At 40.7% G+C, this 13,720-nt stretch overlaps 1 protein-coding gene across 1 annotated transcript in view; it reads left to right on the forward strand.

The window, feature by feature from the left end:
- Positions 1–13,720, forward strand: part of MYO18A (myosin XVIIIA) — a 141,624-nt gene that overhangs the window by 93,435 nt on the left and 34,469 nt on the right. Inside the window, exons 21-27 of the mRNA XM_053457050.1 lie at positions 1,103–1,168; positions 2,984–3,112; positions 6,460–6,603; positions 10,976–11,065; positions 11,291–11,410; positions 12,996–13,107; positions 13,428–13,555. Coding sequence (XP_053313025.1) covers positions 1,103–1,168; positions 2,984–3,112; positions 6,460–6,603; positions 10,976–11,065; positions 11,291–11,410; positions 12,996–13,107; positions 13,428–13,555 — 789 coding nt within the window. The remainder of the gene's footprint in view (positions 1–1,102; positions 1,169–2,983; positions 3,113–6,459; positions 6,604–10,975; positions 11,066–11,290; positions 11,411–12,995; positions 13,108–13,427; positions 13,556–13,720) is intronic.

The raw sequence follows: 13,720 nt of genomic DNA on the forward strand, positions 1-13,720 counted from the left end.
ATTCCCGTCATATTCATATTTTTTCCCGTTACTTAATACATAAATTTTTTCCTGCTGTGCCTAAATTTACCGTATTCGCGTTACTTTATGTGGGGTGTATACCAGATAATTGACTTATTTTGTGGTTGATACATATCACAGACTACAGGTCAGCACTTTAGACGTGACAGTACCATTTTAATATAGAAACATAGAATGTGACAACAAATTAGAACCATTCAGCACATCTAGTCTGCCCATTTCTCCTGATGTAGAGATTTAGACCTTAATCGGTCCTTGATCTTATCTTAGATTCAGGATAGCCATATGCCTATCCCATGCATGTTTAATTCCTTCACTGTTTTAGCCTTTACCGCTTCCGCTGGAAGGCTGATACGGCAACCGGAGTTATGCCTTATGTGACAGCTGCCATCTTGCTGATGCATCACACCTCCACCATCATAACTCTACACTACATCCCGTGCCCTCAAATGTCTCCATAATGAACCCAAGATGTCGATTAGTGTCAGATTTTTTTAATGATGGTGTGTTGTGATATCATGCTGCAGATGACTGCATGCAATCGAATACAATTGTAAATTTCAGAAGTGTGTATTTTTCCTGCGATAAAGAAACAGAATTGAGAAGCGGCTACAGCTCTGATAACCGTAAATGCCGCAAATAAATAAAAATATTAAACGTTAACAATAGCCAATTATTTTTGTGAGGTTTTTTTTTTCTGTTTATACAGAAACTCGTATTAAGGCTGTCACATCACATAATGAGAAATGTTATCGCACTCCGCCGTAGCACTTGGCTGCACCTTGAAACACGGTGTCGCTAAGTTTGCAAATATGTATCAGAAGATTGCAAGTATGTAAACGTCGGAGCGATGGCAGAAAAGCGTACAACTTTATGGCAGGTCCCTGTTAATTTGGGAGGCGCGATTTCTCTTTAACGCGGCGGCCGTTTATTAAGCTACTCCTAATGGAACTGGTTATAATAAACAAAACAACATCTTTAAGACCGCCGGGAGGATTGTTTTTGGAAGGGATGTTCTGTAATATCCTGGGAACTGTGCCACCTGAAACAGGACAAACATTGCTTTGTGTTTCTTTTGCAGGCTGTTGAAGAGCTTTTGGAGTCTCTGGATCTAGAGAAGAACAGTTATCATATGGGATTGAGCAGGGTAAGTGATATCGTAATGACCCGGCGGTATGTAACGTTCGCTTGTACAGGAATGACCATAGATGTGTCCCAATTGGAAGTACTTTTTAGTTAGCTTTGTTTGATTGAATGATCTGTGAACACTGTTTGGTAATTACTGTGTAAATGTATGTTTCTGCTACATGGGATAGGATTTACAAAGCTACATCCATGTAGTGAGCTTTATTTTGACTTTATATGACTTGGAGGTACGTTTCATAGTCTCTGGGAACGTACGGACCAGCCTTTATTCATTCCCCACATCAGTGTCCCCGTCCACCTATTTTGTTTCTCATTGGTGTGTGGGGGGCTATCACATGGAACATATCTGATTAGGAGAGAGATGCTAGATCTTTATAGCTTAATTAATGTGTAACCCAGATCATATTCACATCAATGAAAGAATGCAGTTCTGCTCCAAAACCGACAAAAATCTGGGTCATGTCCAGAGGTAACGGCGAAAGACCCAGTCTCTATTCACAGCCACACAATGCGCTGCCAGGATTTAGGATAAAACCGCACTGGGCTCGCTGCTTGCTGGCGTTATGAATGGGGCAGGAGTTGCTTCCCACATGCAGAATTCCTCATGCAAATGAGCAGCAGGATCAGGGAGCCGCAGGCCATGCTGATTAACTCTTTGTTTTCTGAAGTCCATATGCAGCCAGGCACAACTTTCACTAGCCTCCTAGCCTACTCTTCAGACGTTGAAGGGTCAATCTGAGGAATCCAGATGGCCCCCCCTGAATGTGTTGCCATTCTGTAATAAAGGTCTTCTGCTTCAACTTCAGTCTGGTATTATAAACAAAAACGTGTCTGTCTGTTCTTGGAGACCCTAAAACAGCACTTCATGTTTGGAAGGTAGAAAAAAAGAGCGTGCTTCATTGTCCAGTGATATACTAATCCCACCATGAAGTGGCTCTTACGTTAGAATAACCGAATGTAGGCGCAGTCACAGACAGCAATTGTTGATCTAGGACGGAGGTACTCACTCGAGGTAGGAACTGGGTACGTCAAGCGATCAAAACTACTGTTTTATTGTGCCATGTATAGACTGTATGTTAACAGCGTAGGCAGTGGCTCTTTTTGTCGAGCGATATCATTGAGCTCTAGGAGCGCAAATAGCTTCTTTGGGGGGGGCTTACAATTTTAACTTTTAGTGGCGAAAGGAAACCTTTCGAATAAATGGAAGCTGACTGGTTTCCAGTTTTGTTTGTGGAGGAACATTATTAGGAGAAATGTGTTTTTGTCTTCTGGCATCATTTAAACCTTCAGATGTTGTTGTTTATGGCAGATTGGCTAGAAATAACTTGGTTACTGCCTGGTCTGGCCACCATGTCTTGAATCCAGCGAAGGCGTGTGAATGTAGATGCTCTGCTGTTCAAAATGTTCTATGATTTGGCAACATAACACCCCAAGGATCAAAATGCTTTGAGTATCCCACTGGTACACAAATGGTTAATTGTTCAGAAATTGGCTAGTTACTTTTTTTTATTATTTATATATATATATATATATATATATATATAATCTATATATAATTATTTTGGCAGAACTTCTTTTTATACCCGATTCACCCAATTTTATTTTTCAATTTACGATGTACCTCCCTTGACCCAGTGCTCTCTCACAAAGCCGTGCAGATGCCTGTCAGAATTAATTCTGTTTACAGTGAAACCTAAAGGCAATTTAGACTTTTCAGGTGGAGACTGTAGTTTGGAATTAACTCTGTAAATACACGATGATGTCTGCTGCACGCAGCATTTCGTTAAAATCAATCTCCCCTCTTTTTTTTCTGCAGGTGTTCTTCAGAGCAGGCACTTTCACGAAGCTCGAGGAACAGAGGGATGAGCAAACCCGGAGAAACCTCTGCCTGTTCCAAGCTGCTTGCAGAGGTTACCTGGCACGACAGCAGTTTAAGAAGAGGAAGGTATGGTTATCTATGCCGACACCAGCATTTGCTACCAGGCTTTCCATAGAAACCTTCTGTCGCTCTCACCCCCTCTCCTTGGTGTCCTAAAATGGTAAACTCCTTGTTCATACAAAAGTTTACAGCTTGCTGTCAGATGTGGGGGGTTTTCCTTGTGGACGTCTGTGTGTGCCGGGAGGACGAGTCCTGCCCAGTCCGCATCTGACCTACGGTTTGAGCAGTGAGATTGTGGAGAGGCTGGCCAACATACCTTGGGGTTGAGCGCGGTCTGACACGGTAAGGGGTGGGCGAAGGTTTTATGGGCTCTTAAATCAAAGCTGAGTAGTCATGGCTGTTTGGAAAATCATGCAGTAGAATAACAATCATTCTCAGTGCTGGCATTGTTTGTTGTCTGGGAGGTAGTTAGAGGTTCCTTTTAAGCTCTTTCTGTATCAATGGGCTGTGCCAATTGAAATGGTTAACAATCTCCAAATTTGTTTCACCCCTTAGATCATACATACTGATTTATTCTGCTGCGCGGCTTTAATGGAGCTGGTATTAATGCACATTCTCCAGTTGAAGGGCGGATGTTGTATTGATGATTGCCATTTTCGTGTAAATATAATATGATACTTAATCTCACTCACGGCAAAATGGTTGCAATAAGTAGCAAACGCAGCCAGACTGCTAATTACCTCCTAGAGCATTTTTTAGCTTAATGCGTGGAGTGTAAAGTGAGTGAGTATGATACTGGTTTGTGTGCCAGCCTCACGCTCATGGGTTAAAGCTCGCTGTGACTTATTGTATATCCCCCCCATCATACTCCAACAATGGAAGGGTTTATTTTTTCTTCAACATTGTCCTACAGCGTAGGCCAAACACACGGCTTCGTAGTGTTTCTGTAGGATCTGCGTGGTTGTGGGTCGTCTTTCCCTTATAAATAATAGGAATAGTAATTACTTAGACATAAATGTCATTGTTGGGAAGGTATGCTGCACTACCACTGGAAATGGACATGTCGTTTATAAGCTAGTCCATCTGTATATTATGTTTGGATTGCTTTGTGCTGTGGGGTGATAGCACCGGGGGGAAAGGTAATCGTCTTCTGCTAAAGGTAAGAGTTAAACTAGTTATAGAGACTTTGGGAAAGTAGGCTGCGTGACCCTCATTAGCCTTAAATAAAACATTAAACTATTGTATCCAAATAAAATATCGATTGTTGTATCCGAGAACCCTGTTAAGCTATTAAACAACTCACAATATAGAATTGGTTGACCGTAATGCGTTATGTAGCGCTAAGTGTTACCATTACAGAGAATGATGAGTCCTAAACTTAGATGTATAAATGTGGCCACCTAGAACATTATATGGCAAGCAAAAAAAAGTTGATAAAGACCTCATTGTGAGGTCGAAACGTCGTTGCTGTTGTCCTTCCCTGAGCTGGAACCCTTGAGTGCCTGGAGCCTTTATTTATTTTAAATAAACAAAAAGCATTCTGTTGTAATCTGGGTGTGAAAAAATAAAGTGAATGAAATAAGCTGGTAGAGACTTGCCGTGAAGGCCATTTAAATCCATGTTTGTATGTAGGTAGTACGGCAGCAAATAACATGTCTGTCACTAAAACAGGATAGAGTGACTCTCCAGCTGTGTTCAGAAAACAACTCCCATCACCCACAGCCACCGGCATCCTGGTCCAAAACCCAGCCAGAGTGCCTTGCAGTTACATAATGCGGACTAGGAGCAGGGCCTTTGGTTTGACGGTTGTAAACTGGATTCCCCCCCCCCGTTGTTGATAAAAGCATAATGTCATACATCTACATGTTTTATATTAAATCTCTGCATTATGTCAGCGATGTCGGTCTAAATCACTGCAACATCGAGGTGATCTCTGCCTTGTGACGCCGCTCTCTCATTGAGAGTTGTAAGTAATGCACTTGGTATGTAGCGGAGCGGAGGGAGATGACAGATGATAGAAATATTCAAACATGTAAAGTATAAAACTAAGTGTTCCAGAACTAGAAGACGGTAAGAAAGCGGAGGGTTAATATGAGAAAATTCTACTTTACAGAAGTTGATGCCCAGAATAGACTTTCAGTTTAACTTCAACAAAGTTTGGCATATGTATAACCGTAGCCTAAAGAACTGATACAAAAAAAGTGATTCAGATCGGGCAGACTTGATGGATCAATTGCTTCTTTTCTGTATCGGTGTAGAGGAAAATCTTGCTGCTGGGTAGCTATTTCTCCAAAAATCTTTCTTCTGACCCGTAAGTTTTTGTATATTCTGATGCCTTTGATGTGCTTCGCTACGTGGCTTCTGGTCCATTTTCTCTGACCAAGTTCAAGGCTTGCCTGTTCTGAGGAATCCAGTTACCTGCGAGTGATTCCCTCATAAAAATGTCCTGCTACTTTGGGGTCATCTTCTTGGCTACTGAGTCTCTGAACAATAAGACAAGATCACATAGACTTCTGACGTTCATGCTCAAAGGGAATACCATAAATCTACCACTTTCTGATTCACATTGTATTTACATTATCATCAGTTCTTCAGTTTATTAGCCGCGCATATGCCTGGGTAATTTTAGTTACATTATCTTCATTAGACACGTCTGTTACTGCACATCTGTCCGTGTTAGTCGAGTCTGTTATTGCACGTTTGTCACCCTGTTCAGATTTTGTCTGTGCGGTCATTATTATTACTATTATTGCTTCCAAATTGTCTTTGTAGTCTTCCAGCAGATTCTATAGCGGTGTTACAATATAGAGTGAAAATGGAAAATTAACCCTGACATGAACACACATAAAGACGTGCTAGTATACAAGGTCTTGTGAGCTTACGATCTATTATTCACTTGAGAGGGTTTGGCCCAGGATTTGATTGTGGAGAAGGTCACAGCAGAAGACATTGGCGTGGAGATCATTCTAGAATGACAGTTGTGTGGTATTAAGAAGATAGATCGTATGCTTTTCTGGTGGATTTGGGTTATTGCCGCCATCATCCTGTCTTCCTGCTATTATTTTATACATTTTAATTATCATCATTGCCCCTCTCAATTTTCTGCCGTTAGCCCCTCTTGCGTGTCTCTCCCTCCTCCCCACTAGCCTGCTCATGCTGTGCCATCATTCGATCCCCATCTTTCTTTGCTCCTTCTCCCTTACATGGCGTTCTGGCTGCACTTATTTTAGTGATGTCTTTGGCATTAGTCCTGAGTGCTGGATGTGTTTTTGTTTGATTGTTCCCAGCCTCTGTTCCCTTGTGTTATTCAGTATAGTCTGGTTGGTCCCGATTCAGTATGATAACTTGGTGCTCATCTTCCTTTCAACCTGATTGCTTGTACTACTGAACACCCTGTGCTACGTTTTCTCTAGATCCAAGAGCTTGCCATTCGCTGCATCCAGAAAAATATCAAGAAGAACAAGGGAGTTAAGGGCTGGCCCTGGTGGAAACTCTTCACTACAGTTCGCCCGTTGATAGAGGTGCAGCTGACAGAGGACCAGATCCGTGGAAAAGACGTAAGTATTACATATAAGAGGGTATTGCACAATCCTCACTTTTTAAATTGTTTTACGTTTATTCTAGAAAAAATAAAGTGAATTCTGAAATGCTCTTAACATTAATCTGTGCTGTAGAGACATGGTGTGTTAGCAGTGAAAAAGGTTTAGCGCTGTTTTTTCCCCCCAGATATTTCTGCGGCTCCTTTAGGAAACTGGAATAGCGAAAATGTTATGTGTAGAATCTATCTATCCACCTATATCTAATTTATCTATCTATCTAATCTAGGTATATACACACACACACTACTGTTCAAAGGTTTGGGGTCACAGTTCTTGCCGTAACGTAGTTGCAAGATGGTTTTCTATTGATCAATTAGCCTTTTAAACTTAAGCTTGGATCAGCGAACACAACGTGCCATTGGAACACAGGAGTGATGGGAGTGATAAAGGAATGATGGGAGTGATAAAGGGCCTCTGTACGCCTATGAAGATACTCCATTACAAATCAGCCGTTTAACGTATCTTTTCCGTGTGCGCATCTCTAAAAGCAGAGAGGCAGGGGAGGCGAGAATAGCTAAATTATATTAGGCATGAATTTGTTTCCCAGGAGACTGCAGAGGTGTAGCTGAGGGCAGTGCTGCTGCTGCTGCGTTAGCTTAGTCTGTTCTAAAGGTACATTTTTCCTTGGTTTTATTTATCTTTTTCTCCTTTTTTATATATCTATTTTAGTAGCACACACCATGATAATAAAATGTACATCAGTACCTATATCCTCTTCTTTTTAGTATTGGCGCATATGTTGGGGCATCAGGTGAAATATATATATATATATATTTTTAATTTTATATAGTCAATAAAAAAAAAAATAACCACAAAAGCCAGCAACTGCTTTAAACATTTTCTGTTTTATTCCACCTTACGTTTTGTGTTTGTGTTTATTTGTAATGTGTAAGCTGGGCTGGTCTTTTGCTGTCATGGGCACCCCAATTATAATTGACGGGTTTGGTGCTACTGGGTCACACAGAAGTTAGTGTTGATCCCTGTTGTGTGTATATAAAGGGAAAAAAAGAACATTTAGAACGGGGTGATCACAGCGGTGGAGAGGCCTGGCAAAAGTGTGCCAAAATTACCAGTCAAATATGAAACGAAACTGGGCTCACCTAAAAATTCATCAGAACAAAACATCAGGAAAAATAGCTAGGTATGAATACGTAATCCAGTGTCCATCACTATGATCTATAGTGTCGTCAACAGTAGGCATGCGGTATTCCAAAAAGTCATCAGAGTTCCCTAAAGCTATGAGTTGCCATATAACTGAACCGACACATCAAACGCGTGTAATAAGCGTACAGCTGTAAAACGCGACCGTCCCATTTTGAAATGCTTTTAACATTAATCTGTGCTTAGCATATAACATGTAGCTTGGCATATAACATGTAGCTTGGCATATAACATGTAGCTTGGCATATAACATGTAGCTTGGCATATAACATGTAGCTTGCCAACAATTTTCACCATGGTTTGATCTTACCTTGTAGACCATGCTAGCTGAATGAGAGTTGTAGACATATACTCCTCCACAAGATACGACACATACTGTAACTATAACAGCTGATCTATACACAAGCTAGCTGTGTGATGTGTGAAAAATGTATAGATTTAAACAAACTTCATGTGACATATCCCAGAGCATACGTTTTACAACTAACCGTACATGACAAGATATATTGTATCGTATAGAAAAAGTATGGCTTTTTCTGGTGGTTAAGTTAGTGCCAACCTATCTCTGCGCTACTTCATTAAGAGAAGTCTCTGTGTTTCACATGTACAGGGTAACTTATTTATATCTAAATGAAATTGAAAGGGTGGTGTTAAAATTCCACAATACTTCTCAATTCTCTTTTTGCCAAATATCGTGCTTTAGATGTAGTTGCTTCAGTTGCTGTGGTACAGTGAAAACTGTTGCATCACAGGGGTTAACATCTTTGAAATCCCCTGCATTCCTTTGAAATGATTACCTGATTGTCAGCTTCTCGGCTAGTTCATGAACGGTGCTAATTAAGTTTCATTCTGGTCATGGTTGCTTTGCATATATGTTGTAGGAGCTGTGCCAAGGCCAAAAGGGGGCCAGAATTAATAATGGTTTAAAATATATTTGAAGTGGGAAATCTCTTTCCAGTGGTTCAAAGATCGCAGACGTCACCCTGTATTGTGAAAGGCTGTAAGTCGGAAGTCATGTGTGTCCTCATAAAGAGAATCTGCCCCTAGCTAAGATAATGCCGTTCACCAACCCACCCCTATGTTAGTTCAGTGTATGGTTGCCTTTTCAGGAGAAGGTTTGAGTGCAAGCAGGTTACCACTGACACGATTGTACATGTAATGATGCTCTCCAGGGTTTCCATAAAAAGCTTGGGTGCTAATGGATCCATCCAGCTATTAACATTCCTGTTGGGCATCATAGTGTAACTCTGGAGCATTCAGCTAGCGTTAAAATGAACTGTTTATAGGAAATACTGAGTCTTTTTATGGTGCACCTTGAAAGATTCAGCATGGACATTTGGATGGGCTTCTGGCACAGATCCATTTTCCTATAATTATTAGTGTTTGGAGTAAATAAATCAGCTGGTTAACAGTTAAATTGTATGTTATGTTAGGGATCTTTACTAAATTAGGTAAACTGTTCTCAACCCTCAAAAAATAAATAAATGAGTAAACCATTTAGTGTTCCAGCTGCTTGGCTTCTTAAGTCAACTTCATGTGCGGTTGTGGAGATCTCTGCGGACTGTGTGGTTGATGCAAGGGCGCAGACATCTCTGCACCCTTGCTTGGCTGAGTGGGACTAAACATTTAAGGTGCCAGCTTTTGTCAGCGCTTAATACCTAGGAAAACACACTCTGTTGGATCCCAATGCACATGACACAGAACTCCTAGGCAGACACTCCAATCATGGTTATCTTCTACCAAACACCATTATTTATGTCATTAAACAGTTGTTGTTCTACCCCTTAGTTGTCTGAGAAGGGGTGCATGTATTATGTGTTGAGAACCTCTTGCGTGTGGCTAGGACTTGAATGCATAAATAACCATACTTATTTGCCTTTGAGGTCTTATCGCCTTGCACTGGTAATACTAAAGTCTAGACAAGCTCAGTCCCTCTGCGTTCAGCTGTATTTAAACCTCTGGTCAAAATCGGGTAAATTACGGCATTTCCAACTTGTCAGTATGAATGGCACGGACAACCTGTACATGAAGTACAGCTATGCTAATCCGGAGACGTGTGAAACCTGGAATTAATATGAGCCGGGAGACCTGGTGTCTCTCCTCCCCTTGGCTGTGAGCTGCCGCTTGCAGGGATGTTCGCATTACATTTATTGATCTCGGGGGGATTGTTTGAGTGAGGAGGAGTGTCAAAGAATATGTTTATGATCATCAGGAGCTGCACAGGGGAATTTCTGTTCACCGAATGAAAAGGGAGGCTGCTTGAGAGCGTTTCGGGTTCCCAGCGGCAGAACAGCCCTGCAGGAAGTAGGCCACTTTCACATAATAAGAACGTTCCAATTCTAGAACACGGTTTCATTCAGCAGCTTAGCCCCTACAAGACAAGGGGGACCTACCAATCGTTTTGCAGCTCTGGGATTTCCCAGAAACTAATTGCTAAAGTGGTTCATATTTCGTAGAGCTTTGTAACGTGTAGAGAGATTCCTGCAATCTCCGATTCTTGCCTTTTCTGCTTATGCCAAGACTTATCGGACTGAGCGTGGCCGTGTTTTCATTGTAGGAACATAACCTGCGCCTTTTTCCATTATTCCACTGTTCCACAGAGATAAAATAAAAGTAATGTGTGTGCCCTCAACCATACACTGTTGAATAAAATGGTAATCTGCACACATTACCGAGTCTTCGAGGTTTTCATCTGTTTCTAACTGTGAGGTTTTGGAGTGATGTGCAACTAATGCCGGGTAATCTATTCAGATGAATGAAGCCTACTAATCAGTATGGATGGAGCAAACCTACACCTGTTACAGTACTTAAAATACAGACAGTATATAAAGTATTTTGTACAGTTATGAGCTCACGCGGGTATTTAGCAATATTCTATACACCAAGGGCACTGAGAATTCTCAAGTCGGGATTTCACATCTGGATTTTTTGAGGTCTAGAGAGCATAATTGCCCTGTCCGGTAGTTTTGCACTCTTCAGGTGGAACGTCATGTCTGCTTAGAGGACACTTATTGATCAATATGTCTTGTTTATTTATTTTTTTCTTCCTCAGCAAAGTTTTTTTGTGGTTAGTAATACAAGCACAGACAAGATCAACTGATAAGTTGGCTGTGAACATAAATGTTAATAGATATTTCTATGGTAACTTTGTTTTTCTATATTGCCCCAGGAGGAGATACAACAGCTGAAAGGCAGATTGGAAAAGGTGGAAAAAGAAAGGAATGAACTGAGATTAAACACTGATCGCTTGGATAGCAGGGTAACAATTTATCTTTATTGAGTTTGTTGCCCAGTTATTTTTTTTTTATGCTAAATATGGATAGCTCTTCTTCTTGGATTGGTCTCTGTATACTGAAATGGTGACCATTTAATACTTATCTGAATGTTAAAAACTGAAACTTTCCTCAAAATAAGCATTGCAATTCTTCTTTTATATTCTTACTCCTATGGAGTCTGACAATGCGGAGTTCCTCTCTACCTGTAGATCACAGAACTGAATTCTGAGCTAACAGACGAGAGGAACACAGGAGAATCTGCCTCACAGCTGCTGGAGACTGAGACGTCTGAAAGGCTCCGGGTGGAAAAAGATATGAAGGATTTACAGGTAAAACTTCTCCTTCAGTTTCAAAGATGTTTGTGTTGCTGATGCCGATGCTGCTACTCATATTAGCCTCTCTCATTTCATATATCTGGATTGAATCTAGTGTGGAAGACTTAGCTGACAGTCTTCTTTTAGCCTTCATGTCATCAAAGTACACCAGCAGTCCAAGCTTTGAGTCTCCCTTTTGGAACAGAACGAGGCTGCTTTTTTTCTGATAACATACCCAGTAGGGCATTCACCAGGTTATTCAGAACCTAGACTTTACTGGTACTCACAAGAGAAGACATTTGTGGCTCTAAAATACATAACTTTGTTGAGTTACATATTGTCAAAAGACACCCACTGAAACCTGCTGAACTTAACAAAACTTTTAGTATAATGTCCTTGTATGATGTTCTAAAGAAGTGCTTCCCAACCCAGTCCATTAGACACACAAACAGGACAGGGTTTAGTAACTACCTCATTCGTCCTCATTGGTTTAAATTGGCCAGTTTCAGTATGGGTTTTTAATGTAGTGTTGCTGCTGACAATGTATCTACATTTTTTTGCAAATATTTGTTTCTTTTCTACTTTGATTTTTTTTTTGTTCAAAAAGTCTATCAATAAATAAACTGGGTAGTAGGAAAAAATAATCTAATCCATACAGTTGCATAGAACTTTTATGGACCTCACAATCCAGTATGGATTACGAGTACAGAACTCGGCAACATACCTAATGCCTACAGCATGACGGTCTGAGATGCATATTGATCTGTTTAAAGTTGGCAGTATACACAGCAAAACATGTAAAGAAAGCTGCCCGCTTCTAAGGTCCCGCACACATTTGTTTTGCTTGGCAAATTATGAGTGTTTTGTTTAAAGAATGCACACTATTTTTGGTGGTGACTACCTTTTTGCACCAGAATGCTTCTTTATCAATAACTAAATGTTTCATGTAGATCCGAACCCCTCGCACCTTTTGTGTCTGATTTGTATATGTGACCTATGTTACCCCAAAAAATCCTTGTCAGCCAATGTTGAGCTTAAGTTATAGAAACATCGCTCTAAATAGAAAACTAAATTCATCATCCGAACACATGCTACCCCAGGAAATCGCTGTCAATCAATGTTGAGCTTAATTTATAGAAACCTCACTCTAAATAATAAACTAAATCACCCAAACACATGCTTCCTACATCCCAGCTCTCCAGGCAAGGCGAGTAATTCATAATCAGAATAAAAAGTAGAAAAAAAAAGCCAATGCCCAGAAAATCAAGGCTATTCTCCTTTAAACATGCCTGCCAGCTTTCCCGTGTTGTGTGTAGGTGCTAGAGCCAGCAGAACAGTGTGTAACGCAAAGCTGCTCGCTGAAAGAAACCCACCAGAGTCTGTGACATTACAGAATTATACCTGTTCTGCTGTACATTATTCCTCTGTATCTGTTCCTTTCATATCTATCTATTTAGCAGCTTGTTAGCTATCATCTATATCTATCTAGATAATATACATACACAGGCATACATACTGTGCTGTTTTGAGGAGCTACAGGCAAGCTACAGTCGTTTTCTCCTTTCCCTGTCTTCTCATTGTGGTTTTTCCTCTTTTTCAGGCCAAATACGATGCACTGAAGAAGCGGATGGAATCCATGGAAGTGGAGGTTATGGAGGCCAGGCTGATCCGAGCAGCTGAGCTAAATGGTGACTTGGATGATGACGATTCTGGTACGTCTGACTGCTTGGGTAATTGTCTCTGTAGAGAGCAAACCGCGTCATCCTTTTAATAGCAAGACTGAGTGGGATAGAGAGGCTTTAGTTAAATAATATAATTAGATGTTAAAATGGAATAGAATAGGGCTGATTATGATGTTGGGTCCATAATTTTATCATTGGCGTTTGGTTAAATCTGTCTCTTCTTTTGTTGCTCTGATGCATTTCTTTTTTTAACTGTAATTCTTTGGCTTTTAGATGCTTCATTTATGACACATTCTGCCGACTATTACCGATACTTTCTCCCATTAACCCTCATCTTCCTGTCTTAACAGGTGGGGAATGGCGCTTGAAGTATGAGCGCTCTGTGCGGGAGATCGACTTCACCAAAAAACGCATGCAGCAGGAGTTTGAAGATAAACTGGAGGTTGAGCAGCAAAACAAGAGGCAACTGGAACGCAGAGTAAGCGTCTTTTCCGTCGCTCTATGCATGTGTTGTAGAGCCACTGCTGCATTGCTAGGGCAACGTACACAGTACAAGTGTTGTTCTTTGTTACATAATTATGCGGTATCGCAACATATTATAGAGAGCTGAATTACCGTATTTGCTCGATTATAAGACGAGGTT

Source organism: Spea bombifrons, chromosome 2 (assembly GCF_027358695.1).
Source record: "Spea bombifrons isolate aSpeBom1 chromosome 2, aSpeBom1.2.pri, whole genome shotgun sequence".
NCBI lineage: Eukaryota > Metazoa > Chordata > Amphibia > Anura > Pelobatidae > Spea > Spea bombifrons.